A 22,875-nucleotide genomic window follows, 5' to 3' on the forward strand; every position below is an offset into this window, starting at 1 on the left:
CAGTCTGGTCCACACAGTGAGCTCCAGGACAGCTAGGCTATATCGAGAGACCCTGTGTCAAAAACAAAACAAAACAAAACTACTATAACTCCAATTTTTTAAAAAAAAATCATTTTTAAAAGTTTATTTATTTTATGTATGTGAGTACACTGTCACTCCCCTCAGACACACCAGAACAGAGCATCAAATCTCATTACAGATGGTTGTGAGCCACCATGTGGTTGCTGGGAATTGAACTCAGGACCTCTGGAAGAGCAGTCAGTGCTCTTAACCACTGAGCCATCTCTCTAGCCCCCAATTTAAAATTTAAGGGAAGATTTGAAAATCAAACTTACCTTAGAATGTAAAACATAGGGCGGTGGTGGCACACGCCTGTAATCCCAATCCCCTTGGGTGGCAGAGGCAGGTGGATTTCTGAGTTCGAGGCCAGCCTGGACTACAGAGTTCCAGGACAGCCAGAACCATACAGAGAAACCCTGTCTCAAAAAACCAAAAACAAACAACAACAAAAAGAATGTAAAACATAAAGACAGGGACATGGAATCAAGGGAGACTATAATGAGGTTTAAAACCCCTTCCAGCCTTCCAGGGTGTGAGTATCCAAGTGTTAGGAAGTTCAGAAAGGGAGAATTAGGTAATAATAATAGCAACAATAAATAGAAGTTAGAAGAAAAAATTGGGGCTGGTGACATGGCGGCTCAGCAGTTAAAGGTGCTTGCCACACAAACCTAGTGGCCTGAGTTCAAGTGTCAGAACACACAGAAAGGTGGGAAGAGGGAGCTGACTCTACAGCCTCTACAAGCATGCTGTGACAGATATTTCTTTAAAGGAAAATTTCAGAGGTTAGAGAAGTGCTTTCCTAAACTCATGGTGTCACCATGCTCCAGATAGCTCCCTGGTACCCAATATATATATGAAAGATCTACTCCAAGACACATCATTGCGAACTTTGCAAATGCCAAAGGGTAAAGAAAATTCTATTATAAAAGTTTTCAAAGAGAAAAGCAAGCTATTATTTGAAGGCTCAGAAATCAGAATAGGATTGCATTTCTGAATGGTAGTCTTGTAGACTTAGAAAACAGTGGAGAAATGTCTTCAAAATTCAGGGACGCCAGGCAGGCGGTGGTGGCACACGCCTGTCATCCCAGCACTCTAGGAGGCAGAGGCAGGTGGATTTCTGAGTTCGAGGCCAGGCTGGTCTACAGAGTGAGTTCCAGGATAGCCAGGGCTACACAGAGAAACCCTGTGTCAAAAAAAAAAACAAAATCTTAAAAAAAAAAAAAAAAAAAAAAAATCAGGGAAATTAACCCCCTCCCTTCTTTTATCTACTTCCTAAATGCTGGGATTAAGATGAATGCCACTGCCACCACCCTGTGGGAAATTCCATTTAGCCTAGGGTTCTATACCCAGCTAGACTATCACAGTAGAATTCAGGTCTGCTTTAGACCTTTGTCTCCCCCCAGGAAGCCACTGGGCAGTGAATTCTAGCAAAGGAAGTCAACCCATGATGTGTAGGCTTAGTAAGCCCAGAGCAGCAAAGTGTTGAGAAAAGTTGAAGTGTTTCAATATTTGGGAAAGTACCAGTAAGTTTTGACAGATCTTTGAAATGTTTGGGGATATAGTACTAACTAGGAAATAGATGATTAAAAGAAAAAAAAAAAAAGAAACATGGCATTATAACTAATGCCACTAAGAAAAGACTAGGGAAACATTCCTTGTCTCTGGAGCAGGGAGAACTATTAACAGTGGAAGCTCGCCTCTCCATCTACTCAGAAATTAGGATGTCACAGTTGGGAGGGTTAGGCTGAAGGCAGCGTGCTGCTGCTCTACTGAGTTAGTAGGTGATGTAGATACCCAAAGGAGACACCTCTGTGATCAGACAGAGTAGGCTGCAGGACTAGTGTTAGTTGCTGTGTTTCTCTGTCTCTCCTTTCTAGCCTCTCTTCTCCCTCCCCATCCCCTTCCTCACTTGTCTTCCCTCTTTTCTCAGAGTAGGTTTTCAGAGTATAACCTGCCTGGCCTGAAATTGCCTGTGTGACCAAGCTGTCCTTGAACTCACAGAGATCCACCTGCTTCTGCCTCTGGAGTGCTGGAATCAAAGGTGGGCACCACTGTGCCTAGGTTTAATTTTGCTCTTAAGACTATTAAAAGAACCTTCTTGCCAGGAGGTGGTGGTGCATGCCTGTAATCCCTGCACTTGGGAGGCAGAGGCAGGCGGATTTCGAGTTTGAGGCCAGCCTGGTCTACAGAGTGAATTCCAGGACAGCCAGGGCTACATCGAGAAACCCTGTCTTGAAAAAAACAAACAAAAAAACAAAACAAAACAAAAAACCTTCTTGCTGCTTGATTTTTAGCCAAGTATGTATATCCTGTTGATTATAAGTAAAAAAAATAATTAACATGGATGCACTAATATTATTCATCAAACTAGATTTGTTTGACCAAATATGTTTATACCCTTTACTTATTTAATATAGTAAAGTCATATATATATACACATGCATATATATAAAATGAGATTTTTGTTTTTTTTCTAAGCTGGCCTCTTAATCTTTTGCCCTCTACCTTGCAAACTACAAAATTTTCTAAAAGAGAATTTGCTTTGGGCCCTCACTAAGAATCACAGCCTAGACATCCCAAGGGGATTGGCCAGACAGGGAACATCATTATGATGTGCAGGGTAGCCTTCAATGTGCATGTACATAGTGTGTTGAGTCTGGAAGAGGCTGGTAAAGATGAGGGTGGAGGGGGCTGGGTCCTACAACAAAGCCTGAGTCCCAAACTCCCAAATGTCAGCTGTAGATGAAAGATGGGCTCTATGACATTTCAACCCAAGTTGCAGCTCATCCGTGGCTAGTAATCCCAACCCCACTCTCCTTCCAGAGTGTCTTAGTTAGGGTTTTACTGCTACAAACAGACACCATGGCCAAGGCAACACTTAGGACAACATTTAATTGGGGCCGGCTTACAGGTTCAGAGGTTCGGGCCTGGATGCTGCTATGCATGGTGCAAGAGGAGCTGAGAGTTGTACATCTTCATCTGAAGGCTGCTAGTGGAAGACTGGCTTCCAGGCAGCTAGGATGAGGGTCTTAAAGCTCATACCCACAAAGGCCACACCTCCAAATAGTGCTACTCCCTGGGCCAAACTTATACAAACTGCCACAGAGAGCTAGTTTGGATTGTGCTTTCTCCAGTCATTTTTGATGCAGTCTAGTACTCATGCAAGAGTGCTGCCCTTAACTGGTGCAGAGTCCTCTTGGGAATGATGTAGTAGATCACTGTGCACCTTATATGTTAGGGCTTCTGTACAGTGTTTCCACTACTGAGACCACACTTTTAGGATACTCACAGTACTTCTCAGATGAGGAACCCTCAAGTACCTGCTGAGACCTTAGAAGGGGAAGGCTAGGGAGCTAGAGCATTCGGGGCACAGGCAGGACAGTCCTGGAGGGTCCGTAAAAAATGGTGGGTGCCTGCCCCCCAATTTTACAAGAGATTGAACCTCAAATTTAAAATAAATCCAATCTAAAATTTTAGAGCCCCTTTTTGTTAATTAGTTCTACTCTGTCGTATTTCTTAAATATACAGGTTGTTTTCAGATGAGTAAATTCCAAATTCATGGAATCCATCCATCCATCCAGGTCTGTCCCATTCCTGATAGACTCCAGTAGCAGCCTTTCCTTCTTCCAAAATGGCCCCTGCTCTCATGGGCACAAGGTCTTTGGGGCTTTAGCAGTTTAGTCCACACATTCTGATGATGCAGTAGGCTACAACTCAGACAGGGATCTGCTGTGCTCAGACACAGCTTAGGTGCCAAGTTCAAGTATGAAATACACTTTCAACACTGATCTGGTGGCCTCTCAATACATATTAATTGTATGGGAGGGGAAGTATGAAACTGTCCAGAATTTCCAAGCTACTTTGAGGTCTCTGAGCACCTTGGTTGTATGGTGCAAGCCTGTAGATTTCCCAGATGACAGTGTATAGTACATAAACCTGGTTCGTCTTATCATCTTCTCTTCTGCTTCCCCTGTTACCGTTTATGCTTTGTTGTGCTTTGAGACAGCCTCTCATTATAAAGCCCTGGCTGGCCTAGAGTTTTGTCTGTATTCCAGACTGGCTTTGAATTTGCAGCAATGCTCCTGCCTCTGCCTCCCAAATACATGCACCCTGTGCCTGGACCATCAGTTGCTCTTTTCCTCCTGACTGCTTTGGGGGCAGTCCTTCCACGGCCATTTCCTTGTACATAGCACTCTTCCCATCTTGCAAGAGTGCAAAAGCTACTGCTGGAAAGAACATTTGAGTCTGTCGTCATGTTTGTGTGCAACTTGGCAGTGGCTCCCATGATCGCTGCTGCTTGAGCATAGTGCCGGCCTGTTGATAAATAGGTTTATATCTAAATTGTAAAGAATCTGGACAATTTATAAGCATTACTCACTTTGAGAGGATTTTAGAGGATAAGGTCATTGCCATAAAAGCAGACTATTAGTCGTAGTCCTTAGCTTTTAAAAACAAGCTTACATCCTAACGTGAAGTCCAGCACATGTAAATAAATGTCTGACTTGTATTAAAGAGTATTCAAGGATGTGGTTAGAATTTCAAAATGCCTTTTAATGTGTAATTCTTAGCATTAAGCTGCCAATCTGAATATAACCCTATGATCTGATATGCTATATGATCGACTTCATTATAATCTGGTCCAAGACCCTTGAACTTTGCAAATGGTAGCAGAACATGCAGGCCCTGCATCATCTGTGGACTGGTAGCACCCCCTCAGTGTTACCCTTGGCATCCAGTAGAGGTTGGCAAGGGGGGGTGCGAATCAAGACAATACTAGTCAGCTGTGGGCTCTCACAGAAAATAGTCTCCCAGGATCAGGAAAATATCCAGTGGTACCCTTGTGTCCTGGTCACTCTGGTCCTTTTCTCCAGAAGATTGAACCGTATGTGTACTGTAGATCCCCTGGGTACTTGTGAGGCCTGGTCTGGCACCTGTACTTTGTAGCAAAGTAGGTCCACTTGGCTTCAGCATGGACATTTTTAGTGTTGATTAGCACAAAACGTGTGTGACATCCTGGTGGAGAGGCCTCTCTTGACCACACCTGCCAGTTTAAGCAGACCTAAGTGGGACTTGCTCCTTCACAGTGCCTGATGGTCCAGACATCCTCGCAGTCAGCATGTAGGGTAGCCCAGCAAGGACCTAGGATCCCATCCTGTCCCCCAACTTTCCCTGCTTGTTTGTTTGTTTGTTTTTAAAGATTTTCTCTGTATAACCCTGGTTGTCCTGGAACGCTCTATAGACCAGGCTGGTCTCCAACTCAAAGACTGGTCTGCCTCTGCCTCCCAAGTGCTGAGATCAAAGGCGTGCACCCCCACTGCTCAGCTTTTCTTCCTCTTGGAACCAGAGCCCCTTAACTAAGATTTTCTCTGAAACAGGCCATAACTTTTGTCATGGATTGAGCTATCCAGTGCTGTCTACTTAGAAGCCAAGAGGCCAAACTTTGGAACCAGGCCGATCCTGGCTGAGTGCATGTCTTCTGGTTTCCACCATGTGACCTTCTGGAGTGTCTGTTATCACAGGAAGAATCAGGGGCATGATATAACTATCTGCACAGGATTATGGTTCACATGCCCTCGGGTGGCAAGGCACATGGAGTCCTTCTCACAGAGAACCATCCTAGCACAGGTCAGCTCTTCAAGTGCAAGGATGTGGACAGACTTTTAGTTAGGTAGCATTATCTTAGAAGTTTATTTTTCCATTGTCATTGGAACTTGAGTGAGTTTTTATTAGATTGGCTGTAGTTAGGGTCCTTGTTTCCCACCAACTTAGTGTCAGTAGCCCACTGCTGTGACTATTGTTTAGTTAAAATCTTGTTGGTAACCTCTAGCCAGCGTTTAGGAAAAGATAAAAACTCACCATGAAATGGATTCAAACGCTGATTACCCATGGCACCAAAAACAGGGAAAATTCTCCTAAAAATGAGGCCAAAAAGGGCCGTCATTCCAAACCACAATGAACACGCACGTAGAGACAATTCCCTAAGCTTAAACTCCCATCTCCATCCAGGTCTAAATGGATGGTTGGAGCAGTGTCCGGCATTCAGTATCCTGAGGGTTCTAGCCCTGACTGTTCACATTCCTCAGACACCCACCATAGGTTTAATCACAGTCGCTCCCCGAATAAAAAAAAAAAAAAACTAGACCAGTCTTGGTAACTCGAGAGGAATTTGCATTTCCACCCACCTTCCCGGACACGCGGCAGGGGCTGCACCAACGCGGGCTCGCAGCTGAGAAGGGCGTGGAGCCTTCCCTGGCCTGGAAGGGGTTAAGGGGCGGGTGGGGCGGGGCGCTGGGCCCCTTTGTTACCGGCCTAGGCGGGAGGCGGGACGCGGGCTGGGCGCGGGCCGGGCTGGGAGCGCAGCGAGGGCGGCCTGGCGGGGCTGGGGGCCCGGGGCGGTGGGGCCTTCGCCGTGGCCTTGGGACCATGTTGGAGATCTGCTTGAAGTTGGTGGGCTGCAAATCCAAGAAGGGGCTCTCTTCGTCCTCCAGCTGCTACCTGGAAGGTAAATCCCGGCCTGGGCTCGGGGACCCACCAGGACTGGCCTGCCCGCCCGTACTCTGTGCGTTCTAGGGCTCCAGTCTTCTCCCTCTGAGGCCTCCGCGGGTGCTGGTGTCTCCTTCAGACTTCCAGAGAGAGAGAGAGCCTTGGCTCTGGCGCTGGCGAGGCCCCAACGCATGGTGTGGCTCCTGCCCAGAAAGTTTGAAAAAGCCAGCGCCACAGGCCTTACAGTCCTCGTGAGCCCACGTTGTGGCGTTTCCACTGCCATCTGGGAATTGTGTGCCACAAAGGTGGACCTCCACCAAGTGCTGCGTACAAAGGGACCCTCTCTACCATTTATGGGTACAGAATTTCGTGTGAACTTTCCACCCCACCCCCACCTTTCTGCAGACCACGAAGAGGTCTTAGGTATTCTCTCTTTTCAGAAGGGAAAGAGAATGGTTTTGCTTGTGTTTCCAGGAGTTTTAAGAGGGTCCAGTTTGCTGCTTGGTCGGGGAGGCTTTCATGTTTTGTTCTTTGCATAAACTTAGAGCCAGGAGCCTGTTGCTTTTGCCTGTTTTACCCCGCTCCTCAAATTCCATGCCTTTCCTGTTGTCGTTAGAGTTTGGGCCTAAAGGATGGCAAGGGAAAAGGGTGAGTAGCGGGTGCTGGGGACTGGGCCTTGGCCAGGCCTGTTAGAGTTGACCTTCGTGGGGACTGCTGCTGTCTTCAGAAGGGCAGAAGAATGCACAGATGTGTGGTGCCCTGGCTTTTCTGAATGTTTCATGTAAGAGTTAAGATAGGAGTAAAATGTAAAGTTTACTTCAGAACAACTTGGATTTCTGCCGTTTTGAATTGTAAAGAATTGAAGACTTTTCAGGATCTAACTTGCTTCCCCGACTGCCCCCCCCAACTCTTCGATTCAAAGGCCTATAGGGCCCCACATAACCCATCTCAAGCTTAAGTGCCCGTCCAGGTGGAGTGCTCTCGCTTTGCTGTAGTGTGACTCCAGCCCCCCAGGGATTTCAGGGACTGGGTTCCTTGGAGGAGCTTGGTGTGAATGACATGAGTTCAGGGCCTACCATTAGAGGGAGGACGATGGCTTATTTGTCCCCGAAATTGGCATCTGAGCTGCCAGAATCATCCTCAGTTACTGCATTGCTTATTTTTTCCAAGTTGCTCCACATTCTATGCGCATTTCTCCTCCCCATCTGTATCCAGTTAGTGAGAGGCACTATCTCCATTTTGAGGCCGCTGGAGGCAGAGATGAATGGACTTTTGTAACTGCAGAGTTAGGGCAAATCATAGCTTTACTAAGGTATCAGCTTGTTCCTGGGAGTAAAGTGGAATTCAGTGCATATCTGTTGGTTTATTCTTGTCTTAGGAGGGAAAAATCCATTCTTATTTCAGCATACCTTAAAGTGAATTCTAGCGTTGCCAAGTTCCAAAGAAGTGTGGTCCTCACTTTGGTTTTGTAAGACCTTGTCCACGAAGGTGCGTCTCTAGGAGCTCCTTCTGCTCACTAAGTTCGGAATGGTAGAAGGAATTCTTGTTCTGGAGCTGACGGAATCGAGCCAGCCTCAGTGTAATTATGTCTTAAAGACGGAAGTGCTGTCTGTCTCTGGGGAAGAGAGCTGTTGCCAGAATCTGGGGAAGTAATCTGGGCTTTTCATTTCTTGCTTACATCCTAAATCAATCAATCAGTTCATTGACACCCACTCAGAGGCCTGGGCCTCCCAGACCAGGAAGAGAATTGAGTATGGTAAATTTTCCGTTATTACCAAATGCACGTTCCCTGCTCCTTGGGCAGAGAGGACACGGTCAGCACAGACAGCAGCAGCAGTTAGATGGCCATAGTGGGCCAAGCATTGTCTGTATTCCACATGACCTCACTTCCTGACTATCTCATCTTGTAGATAAACTGAGGCACCAAAAGGTTCCGGGACATCTCTGAGGTGACAGAATCAGCAGGGGGTAGTCCCAGGATTTGAATTTGTACCATCTGGCTTCAGGGAATCAATGGGGTTGGGGGGAGGGGGAGAGAGAGAGAGAGAGAGAGAGAGAGAGTGAGAGTGAGTGTGTTTGGGCATTGGAAGCCAGGGCCTTGAACTACACCCATAGGCCCCTGCCAACTTTTGAATTTCGAGACAGAGACTTGCCAAGTTGTCCAGTCAGGTTGTAGACTCAATCTGTGAAGGTAGAGAGATGGGCTTTGCAGTTGGCAGCCTCTTGCCTCAAGCCTTCTACGCACCTAGGATTATAGGCTCGCACCACAGCACCTGGCCCAGAAAGCCACTGTTGGCCTCTCTGTGCTAACGATGGATCATCTGTCTCCTGTGGAAAACACTATGGGCTCATTCAGTACTGCCTCAGAAATGCCCAGCTAGGGCCTCAACTAGACCAGGCTTTTCCTTTCTGCACCTGGCACTAGTAAAGCAACAGGACCATTAACATTTTTTAAGCAAACATAAAAATACTAGTAAGGAAATTCTGAAAGAGTATTTAATGAAAATTAATTGGCTCTCCTATTTATTCTCTTCCTAGAGACAATCCATATGGTTTGGTTTGGTTTGGTTTGGTTTGGTTTGGTTTGGTTTGGTTCGGTTCGGTTCGGTTCGGTTCGGTTCGGTTCGGTTCGGTTTGGTTTGGTTTTCTAAGAGAAAACTGTGCCCTCTAGATACAGCTTATGTTTATAAGAAGCTTTCGTGGGGCTGGGATTCTGCTCTTCTGAAGTCTCTATTCAGAAAGACTCTCAGCTTAAGTCTTTGGTCCGCTTTGAACCCCAGTGTTGTCAACGGTTCCTTCTCTGTAAACTTGGGTCACCACCCTTGGTTGTAGCAGGGATGCACATGGACTGACTGCAGAGCTCTGTGCCGCCTGAGAGTGAACTCAGAGCCTGCTGAAGCTTCTCTCAGCTTGAAGCTGTGCCGCCAGCACCTCCTGTAGGGCCAGCGCACCAGTCCTCTCCGGAGCTCAGCACTTTTGTCCCCTTGTTCAGGGACAGAGGATACCAAGCTCTTTCTCTTACCTCGCAGGTCAATCCTTGTCATTTTGGGCTTTTATAACGTGACAGTATGTGACCCCAGACATCCTCACTTAGTATTCAGACTGGCCCTGTTGATTTCCCAAGGGAAGACCACCAGAGTGCTTTGGTGACAGCACTTTAGAAGTTGGTTTCACCCCCATCTTGTTGTTGTTGTTGTTGTTGTTGTTTTGGATTGGTTTTTTCGAGACAGGGTTTCTCTGTATAGCCCTGGCTGTCCTGGAACTCACTCTGTAGACCAGGCTGACCTCAAACTCAGAAATCCGCCTGCCTCTGAATCCCAGAGTGCTGGGATTACAGGCGTGCGCTACCACCGCCAGGCTCTGTCCACCCCCATCTTACCCTGACTTGCTTGGCTTCCTCCTTTTCTGTCCAAGTCAGGGAGACTTCCTCTTTCTAGCCAAGGGTTGTTTTAAGGACCCATGAGAATCCCAGTTGACCACTTTAAAAACAGCTGAGGCAAAAATGTATGTTTCTGCTGAACTGTTGGGGGTTGCTCCTTGGCGCCCTCAGACATTGTCAGGCTTTCCCTTCTCTGTCCTAGCAGAGTCGGGGTCCCTCGAGTGTAGACAGTTCTGGAGCCAGGCACCCCAAGAGCCAGCCATCCTCAGCTGATTTAGGCATGGCGCTTTCCGAGCAGCTGACATGCTCTCATTTATAAACTGAGGCTCACAGTCCTTTCTGCCTCATTGTTGAGAGACATCGTGTAAATTGTTCAATCCAGCGCCTGTCACTGAGCAAGAGCCAGTGACTATAAGCTATTATTGTAAACAGATCTTTAGCAATCAAAAAACAGAGGCTTTACCAGTTTCTTTGATGGCTGAAGTAATGATAGAATTGAGTAGAACCACCCATAATTTTTCTTGTTAATGAATTATTTCAAAATTTAAAAATCTATATGCAATAAAATTAAAACTTTGTCTTCTTAGATTTTTTTCAAATTTAATTGTTTTATTTCATTTTATTTTGTTTTGATTTGTTTTTGTTTTTGTCTGCATGTATGTGTACCACATGTGATGCCTGGCACCTTGTGGAAGTCAGAAGAGGGCTTCTGATCTTCTCGAATTGAAGTTTCAGATGGCTTGAGCCACTGTGTGGATGCCAGGAATTGAACCTGGGGCCTTTGGAAGAGCAACTAGTACTCTTAGACACCGAGCCATCTATTCAGTCCCCTTCTTCTTAGATTAAAGCTGAAAATATCTTTCCTTCCTTGATCTTCTCCTTAGTCCATCCCATGATAAATAGTTTAATGGTACAATAGGCATTCCCATTGATTTTTGATCAGTATATTATTTCTATTCTTCAGAGGAGGAAATATTTCCACAGCCCTAGGCATTTACAAGCTAAACTCCTGTGCCTCTGAGAGCTTTTAAAAATTGTGTCTTTGGGCTGGAGAGATGGCTCAGGGATTAAGAGCACTGACTGCTCTTCCAGAGGTCCTGAGTTCAATTCCCAGCAACTACATGGTGGCTCACAACCATCTGTAATGGGATCTGATGCCCTCTTCTGATGTGTCTGAAGACAGCTACAGTGTACTCATATAAATAAAAATAAATTTAAAAAAAAAATTGTGTCATCATGGGGGCTGGAGGAATAGCTCAGCAGTTATGAGCACTGGCTTCTCTTCTAGAGGGTTCAGGTTTAATTCCAGTACCCACATGGCAGCTTACAACTGTGGGACTTCAGGTCCAGCACCCTCGCACAGACACCCATTTGGACAAAATCACCAATGTAAGTAAAAAGAACCGAGTCATTGGAATTGTGCTGGTATCATTTCCGATTTGAGTTGGATATGGAAAAACAGGAATAGATAGGTTTTAAATATACATGTCACTAAACCAGGCTACTGCTCATGCTTGTAACCCTGGCATGGGTGGGGCTGATACGTTAGGATTATGAGGAGGGTTTTATACATACACATGTACACACACTCATAGTCAAGCACACACAAACACACATGTGCTCAGCACTCGGGAGGCGGAGGCAGGCGGATGGATTCCTATGAGTTCGAGGCCAGCCTGGTCTGTATAATTAGAGTTCCCAGACAGCCAGGGCTGTGTAGTTCGCCGCTGTCTCAAAACCAAAAAAACAATCTTCCTTCCAGACCCACCCATGTACATATACATATAGGTACACACATGTATACACACAAGCACAGACATCATGCAAAACTAGAACTAAAGATCAAATGAGACACTGGAAGGATTTGATTTCCCTTCATAGTGAATCATAATTCATTAAACAATTTATAAATTGTATTCTTAATTTTCTGTATTTATTTCCTTTAAGACAGTCTTCCAGTCTCAGCCTCTCAGGTGTTGAAATTATAGGTATAAGCCAGTACAAATGCAATCCCCCCAACCCCAGAGTCTTATGTCTTCATCAAAAACAGATAGTAAGAAACCCCTCGCATGGATTACCCACCTTTAACAGTAGTCAAGCTGCTTGAGCCTCTTTCCTTACACGGTGAAGCTGTAGTTGCAGAAGTAACAGAAGAATCACTTGCCCTTTTTTTTCTGCATCTGTATGTAATATGTGTGTGATGTGTGGATGTGTTTATGTGTGGGAGTGTGGATAGACATTGCACATACCTGCATGTGTGGAAGTCAGAGGACATATTTGGCTGTCAGTCCTGGACTTCTATCTGGTTTGAGACAGAGTCTTTTTGTTGTTAGCTATTGCTCTGTGTACAGCATGCTAGCTGACCCCAAAAGCTTCCAAGGATACAAACTCAGCTCCTGATGCCCATGTGGCAGGCACTTTACCCACTGAGTTATCTCCCTGTGCATTTACTTTTGAGAATATAACTTTGTCCACAATGAGATCTGTTAACTCGGATATTCAAGTCCCTTTCCCAGTACATACTGCTGAGTAGTGGTGGACAGTGGAGAGTGGGCAGGAGAGGAAGAGGAAGGGGAAGAAAGGGAGGAAAAGAGACTTCTCCTCCCAGGAAACAGGGAGACAAAGTTAGGAGAGAAGAAGGAAAATAGAGGCCGGAAACTAGGCATAGGCAGATAGCAGGGAGGTCAGCCAGCAGGAGTGACAGATAAGACACTGTGACAGGTATACTGATGGGTGGCAGCTGACAGAGAACTGGAGTGCGGAGTCTGTCAGGTGAGGGCACCTCACAGGGCTTCCATTTCTTTCTCTGGACGGTAGTGATGCTTGAGGGTCACATGCCAGCTCTCATCATGGGTCATTAGCTCATGCTTATCCCAGGGAGTAACCAGACTTGAACCTCCCATCTGAGTCTATAGAGCTCCACACCCCCCCCAATGTAGCACATTTTACATGGTCATCTTAAGATTGGCTTTGACTCTGAGTTCGGGGTAGAATCAGACGTGGCTTTTTGGAGCCTGAGTCCTGCCTGTGTGTGCATGCATGTGTGTCTGTGTCAATGTGTCTCAGTGATTCAGATTAGCAATAAAAATGCTAATGGTAGAGATACTTTCTGAAGAAGGTCTACCATTGAGTTCAGCCAGGTCCCAAGGGACCCAGGAGACACAATACACAAAAGACAAAGCGTCAGGATGAGTGCGTTGAGTCTGTCCCTAGCTCTGTCTCAGTACATGGCCTATGACAGAGCAAGAGCCTTGTGTTGTCGACAGACTCGCTACTGCAGCTTGGAGGCTGCAGCCAGTGCAGGAACTTTGGGATAGGCCATAGAGACATCCAGGGCTGTACCGCAGTCTGCCTGTTTGGTTTGAAAGCACAGAGAGAGACGCTTTTGTGTCTTGCCCTGTTTTAAGATCTTGAGCATAGCTTATGTTTCATTGAAAACAATTCCTTGTGTCCCTGGGCTGTGCTAGAGGGTTTCTGGACAGGCTGCTTTGTCCTATATTTCTGCTGGCTTTGTTTGGGTTAACAGGTTGTTATAGTGCACTTTCTCAGTTCTGACCTAAAAATACTTTGCTCCCTGCTAACAAGCATGGAGGGTTTTGTGTCTGAGCTTCTTAGCAGCACGTTGTGCTGTGCTGTGCCGTGCCATGCTGATCCTTCCTGAGTCTGGTGACTGAACCTGTTGGTGTCCTGAAGACGGGTATGGGAAGGAGCATCTTTGATACAAGTGTGCTGAGATTTTAATTTAGCTTGTCCATATCAGAACCCAAGTCAGGGCCGTGAGGAGGGTCCGGGTCCTTGTCATCTGATAGCTGGTGGCAGAGTCCATACCAAGTGCTCAAGTGTAGGTGGAGAGGGAGCCGCAATAATGCAAGGGCACAGTGGTAGGAAGGAGGTCCAGTGACAGGTGGGAAAGCAGGAGGATGGTCCAGGCTGGGAAGACCTGCCACTGGACTTGGTGGGATCAGTCAGGTGACACAGCAGGGGCTGGGGAAGTAGGACTTCAAGGGGTTTGCAAAAATGGAAGAGCACAGTCCCCACCTGAAGCCTGCAGGGCCTTTCCACCTGCTTCAGGAGGAACCTCAAGTTTCCCTACCATGGATAGGACTGATGGTGTCATTTTCTGAGGCCCATGTAGACTTATGAGCAGTACCCAAAAAGCTGCGGACAGCTACATACCCTGCAAGGCACAAGATGTTCTGAGCATTGCCTGGATCGCACTGTTAATAAACAGAGGCTGGTCAGTAACAGGAAGTAATCTGACTGGTTTTCAGAAGGGCCCTTCCATGGCAGGCAGTGTAGAGGTGGGGTGACCTGTGGGTGCTGTGCTAACCTGGGCCTGGGTGACATGTGCTCTGAGAGACTTTGGAAGATGGTGGCATCTGTATTTTAGAGTCTCTAGAAGCCTGTCTAGAAGGTGACTGACTGGAGGGCCTGCTTGCTGGGCAGGTCTAATGGCCTGGGTTCTACCTCAGAACCCACATAAAGGTCAAAGAGCTGTCCTCTGACCCCCACATGCACACCCCCCCAAATCATAATACTCATAAACACTAACATTTAAAATTTTAAGTCATGTCCACCAATACTAGTTATAGACTACTCCAACAATAGATTACTTTTTAAAAATGGTTTGTTTTAATTTTTATTTCTATGTATGCCACATGTGTGCAGGTGCCCACAGAGACCAGGGAGGGTGTTGAGTCTCCTGAAGTTGTAGTTAGAGGCCGTTGTCAGCCATGGGGTGCTGGAGACCTAACTTAGGTCCTCTGCAAAAGCAGCAAGTGCTAACCACTCAGCCCTATCTCCAGCCCCAACAATAATCTGTAAAGGGTAATACAAGATTCCTTCATATTTTCTTTATTTTGGGAACAAGGGGTATATCTTCAGAAAGGTTAGTACTTGGGCAGTTTGACAGGATCAGAGGCTCAGAGGTTTGGGGAGAAGTCTATGTTGTCTTAATTGCCTAGGTAAGTACATTGTATTAGAAAGATTGCAAGGAAAATGTTTAAGCCTTGGGATGATGACTCAACCTGTTTTTTTAAAAAGGGGTTTCTCTAGAATCCTATTTAATTTAGAACCTATGATATCAGGGGCAGAGAAGAACAATGCATCATTTTAAGAGAAAGTTACACAGTATGCTCTGGTCATCACATACACCATCCCCGCATACATCCTCCCTCCATACACCAGCTTCCCGGAGGCTCTGCGTGGTACCTTTTTGGTCCTTGGGTATCATTGGGCACCTCAGCAGTCCTGGGCAGAATTGTTACTCTGGAAAGTCATAGGAGGCTGGGAGGGGGTCATGACCTTGCAAGGATCATCTTGCAAAGAAATCATCTTTGCTTCACTAGCTGGAACCAGCCATTTTTTTTTTTTAAAAAAAGATGTTTATTTATTATATGTAAGCATATTGTAGTGGTTTTTCAGACACACCAGGGCATCTGATCTCATTACAGGTGGTTGCAAGCCATCATGTGGTTCCTGGCATTTGAACTCAGGACCTCTGGAAGAGCAGTCAGTACTCTTAACCTCTGAGCCAACTCTCCAGCTCTCTCTCTGACCCCGCTCACTGTAGCTGTCTTCAGACAGCTCAAAAGAGAGTATCAGATCTTATTATGGATGGTTGTGAGCCACCATGTGGTTGCTGGGATTTGAACTCAGGACCTTCAGAAGAGCAGTCACTACTCTTAACCGCTGAGCCATCTCTCCAGTCCCACCATTTTGCTTCTTTAAAAAACAGTCTCCAGAAGTCAGGTCCACATAGCACAGATGCGGGAACTCACACTGTCACTGCCTCAGTGACAGAGGTGTTCATAAAGAAGCATGTTTTTATTGAGAGGGTGTCAGGCTGGCCTTGGGTCCTCCCCTTCTTTGCTGAGTGCTGCCTCTGTCTCCAGTCTCCTCTCCCTGAGGAGACCCCATCTGCTCTGTCGTGGTATACAGAGACAAGGCCCTCTTGGGAGACCACCAATGGCTCTGGTGTTCTTCTCCACTCCAGTTCCTCTACACCTGTAACTCAGTGTTGCAGGGTACTGGGAAAATTGGGTTCTGGGTATGGGGGTAATACAAAGGCTATCTTTAGTTAAATGTGGTTTTGTTTTTTTAATAATCTGATTTGTTGGTGAGGGTCTGAGTTCCAAGAGGGATGCAATGACTTTGAGCAAGTTCACATTGTGAGAAATAAAGACTTTTCCTTCAAGCTCACATTATGAGGAACGTATGAGGCTGTTATAGACTGACTTGAGAATATTCTGAGCATGACCTCATCAGCTGGAATAGAAAGGAGCTAAGACATGAAGCCTTCTCAAAGGGTCTGTTTTACACATCTGTGCATTGCAGAGATTCCTCTAGCCAGAAGAAATCTCAAAGGGGCCACCAAGGAAATAAAGTCACATTGGCAGGGCTTTAAGTTCTTGAAATGAGAACAGGAAATGGGACTGTGTGCTCAGGGACATACCCTTTTCTGCTTCTCCCCGACAAGGAAGTGTCTCCGGGGCCCAAGGGAGGGCCACCATGAATGCCGTGCAGCTGGCTGCCCCACACTCCACAGGGACCTGGGGACTGGTACCAACAGGAAGTCAGGAGCTTCCTGGGGTGCTTTTTCTAGAGGTGACTGTCTCCCTGAGACAGTGAGGTCTCCTTCCTTCCCTTGCGTCTCAGGGCAGCCATGGCCCCCCTCATTCCTCACAGTGGTCTAGCCCAGATATGCCACATGCAAAGAGCTTCTGTCAACAGTTTTCATCAGTGATTCACAGCCTTGAAAAGGGATTTCTTTTTATTTTAATAAAAAAGATTTTTAACTTATACTCAAAGATCCAAACAGATTTCCTAGAGTACTGTCTACACACGTAAATCATGACATGGTTCCTACTGAATTGCCCAGAAGTCTGTTACCCTTCAAGTGGAGCCCAGGCTTTCCAGCGCTTTGGAGGTAGTTTCCATGGCACAATTTGTGATGCTGCAATAGGCTGATTAGCAGCTCCTGCTGAGTGTCACTGATGGGTGGCAACTTCCTTACTAACAGCAAGAGAACAAAATGGTCTTAAAGGGGACAACGGGCACATTTAAAAATCCAAATTTAATATATTTAAAATGTCATTCAAAAGGACACAGCAGAAAGTGCTTGTGGTAAAGAAAAGAGTGGATCAGTAGTGCGAGGTGCAGTTTATTGTGTGAGACTTGCTGAGAGAATAGGAGGGGAGCTCTTTGAGGGCGGCACTGTGAACAAAGCTTTCAGACGTGGTGGGGGGGGGGGGGTGGTTTCCTGACAGTGGAACTGGCAGAAAGTTAATGTCTTGAGCAACAAAAATTTGAGGTACGTTCTGCAACTCTGGCCTGGTGAGCTGTGATCTTTCTTACGAGTATGACTGACTATGAAATTAAGAAAGTAACTTGGCATTGATGTACCGTGAGTCAGCTTTGACATCAGCCTGGACTGGGAATTGGCTGGAAGGTTTTGTTGCTGCACTAGATGTCTCCATCCAGAGGCATGCATGAGCAATCCTTCCCTTTGGGCTTTGGCTGTTAACTTGAGGACCAGAATTGGGGGTGGGAGAGTGGGCGTGGAGGCCATCCTGCTGGATCTAGGCAGCTGCAGAGGCTTCACCCCCTACCTACATTGTCAGCTTCTATCTCAGTCTTGGGGACAGACCTGCTTCACTCCTCATCTCTGGGCAGATGTGTCCTGCCTACTCCAGGTGTTTTTCCAGGCCACTTCCCCTGGTTATGTAACTGATCAAATCCAGATGCAACAGAATGTTTGATAGAAGAGGTCAGATGGTGTTTGAGAAGAAAAGCACTTCTGTACGCATGACACAGCATTCATTTCCTGTATTGGCCCAGCCTTCCAAAGCACTGCGCTGCTGGCTGCTGCTTGGGGCATGCAGGGAAAACACATAAGTGCCCTTTCAGGACAGTGGGAGGAGCCTCGCCCCAGAGCTGCTCATTGTAAATTGTCTGTTATGTAAGCATCCTGGCTTCTACTTACATGTTATTCTAGTGTTGGGGTTGGGAGCTGATTATAAAAATAACCTGGTCGTGTTAACAAATGAGCCGCAATAGAGGAGTGGAAAGAAGGCTGCGAGCCTGGGACACCCCCCCCAACCGCCCCCCCACCCCACCCCCAGCCTGGGCCAGCGGCTGCTCACACCTTGGTGTAGTTTCTTCTGATTCTCTTGGCTTTTTATAAAATTGGAATGTTACTGTATATGCCAGAATACAATATAAGATTTTAATGAATGTATTTTAAACATATTCCCAAGCCATTGAGAGTTTTTTGTTTCTTTTTGCTTATTTATTTGTGGTATTGAGAATCAAACCCAGGGCCTGCACATTCCAGGCTGGTATCCTGCCACTGAGCCCTGTCTAAAACATCTCAAGTGGACTTCGAAGTGTCCTGTTCAGTGGAAGGGGCATAGCTTAGCTTAACTTAATCAGTGGGTATTTTGGACCTTTTTTTCTGTCTTTTAAATTGGTGTGCACAAGTCATTGTTTGCATGTCTTGGGATAAATTGCCAAAGATGTTGAAAGATTGTGAGATGAGGTGATTGTGTTGCACTCCCGCGGTGCACATTGCTACAGGCAAGCCCTGTAGACGACCGCCTGCCGTCCTGAGGTCTCACCCATGGTTTGGAGGATTGCCGTTCTTCAGTTCCGAGTGAGGCTTCACACTTTCTGTGAATTGTTTGTTGATGGGTTTTGTTCACCCTCAGACATGTCTCCTTTCCCCCCTCTCTTCCTCGCTCATTTTTTGAGACAGCGTCTCACTGTGTAGCACTTACGTAGCCCAGAACACACTCCATGCCCCAGGATGGCCTCAAACTCACTTTGTGACTGTGATGGTTTGTATATATTTGGCCCAGGGAGTGACACTACTGGAAGGTGTGTCCCTGTTAGAGTAGGTGTGGTTGTAGTCTTTAAGACCTCATCTTAGCTGCCCGGAAGCCAGTTTTCTAGCAGTTTTCAGATGGAGATGTAGAACTCTCAGCTCCCTGCACCACGCCTGCCTAGATGCCACCATGATGACAATGGACTGGACCTCTGAACCTGGACTCCAGCCCCAATTAAATATCGTCCGTATAAGAGCTGCCTTGCCATGGTGTCTGTTCACAGCAGTGAAACCCTGACTAAGACAGAGAAGTACTAGGGACTGGAATGTTGCTGTGATAGGCCTGACCCTGCTTTTGTTTGGAACAATGCGAATTTGGGGACTTTGGATTTAGAAAGCCATGGAATGCTTTAAGTGGGGCTTAATATGCTAAACTAGTAGGAATATGGAAGACAGTGCTTACCGAGGGTCATTTGAACTGTGTAGGCCTGATGGCCCAAGAAGGTTCAGTGGAGAAGAACTTTAATGTGTGGCCAAGAGACTGTTTTGTGATGTTTTGATGAAGAACATGGCTGCTTTTGCCACTATCTGAAAAGACTGCCTGAGGCTAAGGTAAAGAGATTTATATTAATTGCACCGACAAAGGATGTCTCAAAAAAGCCCAACTGAGACTTTGTTCTTTGGCTAAGTCTGAAGAAATGTATTTTAAACGAGCATGACAAGCTGAGAAAGGAAAAATATAAAATATACGGTTTGAATTTTAAAGGAGCACCTGGAAGTGAAATGGAGGAGCTGAATCCTGTGCTCGAGGACATTGCATCGAATTAAGGGAGTAGTGACCTTGGGGCAAGATCCCTCCCAGCTAAGTTTAGGTCCAAGCCTGGTAGAACAAGCCTTTAATTCCTGGAGACCAAGTAGATCTTTGAGTTCAAGGCCAGCCTAGAACAAAGCAAGTTCTAGGTAAAGAAAAACTTAAATCCAGGTTTGATGGACCACACCTTTAATCCCATTGCTTAGAAGCCAGGCATGCAGATCTCTGAGTTCAAAGACACTCTACAGAGCAGAGCAAATTCCAGACAGACAAGCTAAGGCAGTGAAGGAGCTGGAAAACAGAAAGCTGGTGATAATGTAATAGAACAAGGGGTCCAGGTTCCACCCCCAGCAAGCAGCAAAACTCTGCAACTTTGGTCACGTGGCTCTGGCTTTAGAGTCCAGAATAGAAGGGATTACTGGGGCAATTGATGCAGGTTAGCTGGAACTAAGAAATTAGTGGTGATTAAGAAGAGACACCAGAGCCAGGCGGTGGTAGCACATGCCTGTAATTCCAGCACCCTGGGAGGCAGAGGCAGGTGGATTTCTAAGTTCGAGGTCAGCCTGGTCTACAGAGTGAGTTCCAGGACAGCCAGGGCTACACAGAGAAACCCTGTCTCAAAAAAAAAAAAAAAAAAAAAAGAATTTTAAAAGAAGAGACACCAGCATCACTGAGGTGAAATCTTCTGGAAGTGTTTTCTGAGAGCACAAAGAAGCTCCAGAGATAGCCAAGGTTGTACCTCGTGCTACAGCTGGATTTGGCAATGTGTAAGAGTCACCCAGGTGGTACTGGTTTTGAAGCATGAAGGGGTTGTGGAAAGCAGCTGAGGCTTGGCATTGTGAGAGACCATGGAAGTTCACTGGTGAAGGTGCTGCCTCAGTTACAGTTGATGGCCCAGGACTGAAGGGATCATGCAAAGGAGTTGAGACCATGAAGAGAGCCTATGAGAGGCTATTGGTGAAGCCTAGTTATAGCAGAAGACCCCAGTGTATTGGAGATGCCAGTACCATGAGATGATCACCAAGAACAGCAGCAGTGGAGTGGATGAACCTGAGCTTAGAGTGCTACAGAGGGCAGAGCTGGAGAAGTGAGGCCAGCCCTCTGGAGGAGCCCAGAAGATCATGAGTGAATCCCAGGCATTGAAACAAGAAGCTGTAACATTGAAGACCCCAAGATGTTCAAGATGCCAGAGCCATGGGCTATCTGCTGAGGAAAGCGCTAACAGGGAGTGGAACCAGCCCAGGAGAAAGAAGTTGTTGCAGTCAGCAAAGATGAAAAAGGAGTTGGAGATCTGAAGACTGCTTTGACATCAGCCATGGAGATGCAGAGTTTGGAGTTTGCCCAGCTGGTTTCCTGTTTAGCTTTGGGGATTACAGTTAAGTGAGTGGATGAATCTCAGAAGAGACTTTGAACTTTGGACTTTTAACACTGTTGAGACTGCTATAGACTATAGGGACTTTGGAAGTTGGGCTAAATGTATTTTGCATTATGCTATGTTTAGGTATGGCCCCCATAGATTCATATGTTTGAACAAACCTATGGGGGCCAGAGAGTGAAATGTGATGGTTTGTATATGCTTGGACTATAGCACTATTAGAGTGGCACTATTAGAAGGTGTGACTCTATTGGAGTAGGTGTGGTATAGTTGAAGTAGGTGAATCACTGAGGGCGTGGGGGCTTTAAGACCCTCATCCTAGTTGCCTGGAAGTCAGTCTTCTAGCAACCTTCTGATGAAGATGTAGAACTGCCTGCCTAGATGCTGCCATACTCCCACCTTGATGATAATGAACTGAACCTGTAAGCCAGCCTCAATTAAATGTTGTCCTTATAAGAGTTGCCTTGGTCATGGTGTCTGTTCACAGCAGTAAAACCCTAACTAAGACAGAAGTTAGTACTGGGAGTAGGGTATTGCTGTGGCAGCCTGACCATATTTTTGGGAGGACTGTGGAAGGACTTTGGAACTTTGAGCTAGAAGACCCCTTGAGATGTTACAAGCTCTGTGGGAACTTAGAAGATAATGTTGAGAACAGTGCAGAAGATGGAGGCCTGACTTGTGAAATTTCAGAGGGAAGATTAAAGACTCTTATCAGGGCTGATGCTGTATTGATTGTGAAGATTCTGTGGTTTTGGTTAACTGGGGCTGAAGAATCAGCTTTGATTGACAAGATACCAGAAGCACGAAAGTGAAACCTTTGCATTACTAGGTCGATTGATGCTGGTTAGCTGAAGCTAAGAAATTAGCAGTGATTAAGAAGAGACCAGCATCACCGAGGTGAAATCTCCTGGGAAGTGTTTCCTGAGAGCACAGAGAAGCTGTGTTCCAGAAGTAGCTATGGTTGTACCTTGTCTTGGCAGACAGACTTGGTAGTGTATGAGAGTCACCTGGGTGGTAGGTTTTGAAACATGAAGGGGTAGCAGCTGATGCTTGGTGCTGTGAGAGGCCAGGAGAGGCCATTGGTGAAGGTGCAGCCTCAGTGGTAGTTGAAGGCCTAGGACTGAAGGGGTCATGCAGAGAAGTTGAGGTTTAGCACCATGATCAGAGCCTATGAGAGGCTACTTGTGAAAGTGCAGTCCAGTTGCAGCAGAAGACAGCAGTGTTTTGGAGATTCCAGTACTATGAGATGACCACCAAGACCAGCAGTGGAGTACAGGCAGCTGGAGCCTAGAAGACAAGGTGTGTGCTACAAAGGGCAGAGCTGGAGGAGTGGATCCCAGACACTGGACAGTTAGAGTTTGATTTTGATTTTGATTGTGACTATGCTCTGATATTTTTTCCTCTTGAAATAAGAAAGTATTTTAGTGGGGCCCACAGTTAAGAGACTTTGAATTGTAAAAAGAGGTTGAATATTTTAAATATTTCAAAAAAGAGGTTGAATATTTTAAAGGGATTGAAATTTTAATATGTAAGTACTGGCTGGTTCTGTGTGTTAGCTTGACACAAGCTGGAGTTATCACAGAGAGAAGCGCCTCCCTTGAAGAAATGCCTCCGTAAGATCCAGCTATAAGGTATTTTCTTAATTAGTGATCAGCGGGGGAGGGCCCAGCCCATTGTGGGTGGTGCCATCCCTGGGCTGGTCTGTAAGAAAGCAAACTGAGCAAGCCAGGGGAAGCAAGCCAGTAAGAAACATCCCTCCATGGCCTTTGCATCAGCTCCTGCTTCCTGACCTGCTTGAGTTCCAGTCCTGATTTCCTTGGTGACCAATAGCAATATGAAAGGTGTAAGCTGAATAAACCCTTTCCTCCCCAACTTGCTTCTTGGTCATGATGTTTGTGCAGGAATAGAAACCCTGACTAAGACTGTTGCCTAGCCTGGCCTTG

At 46.2% G+C, this 22,875-nt stretch overlaps 1 protein-coding gene across 2 annotated transcripts in view; it reads left to right on the forward strand.

Annotated features, from left to right (window-relative positions):
* Window positions 1–22,875, forward strand: part of Abl1 (ABL proto-oncogene 1, non-receptor tyrosine kinase) — a 113,489-nt gene that overhangs the window by 64,111 nt on the left and 26,503 nt on the right. The window contains exon 1 of one of the 2 annotated variants that reach the window (XM_052182137.1): window positions 6,423–6,562. The exons of the other annotated variant lie outside the window; for it this stretch is intronic. Coding sequence (XP_052038097.1) covers window positions 6,484–6,562 — 79 coding nt within the window. The 5' untranslated portion in view covers window positions 6,423–6,483. Of the gene's footprint in view, window positions 1–6,422; window positions 6,563–22,875 lie in introns of those variants that run through there. 2 annotated transcript variants of the gene reach the window in all.

This window comes from Apodemus sylvaticus, chromosome 5 (genome assembly GCF_947179515.1).
Source record: "Apodemus sylvaticus chromosome 5, mApoSyl1.1, whole genome shotgun sequence".
NCBI lineage: Eukaryota > Metazoa > Chordata > Mammalia > Rodentia > Muridae > Apodemus > Apodemus sylvaticus.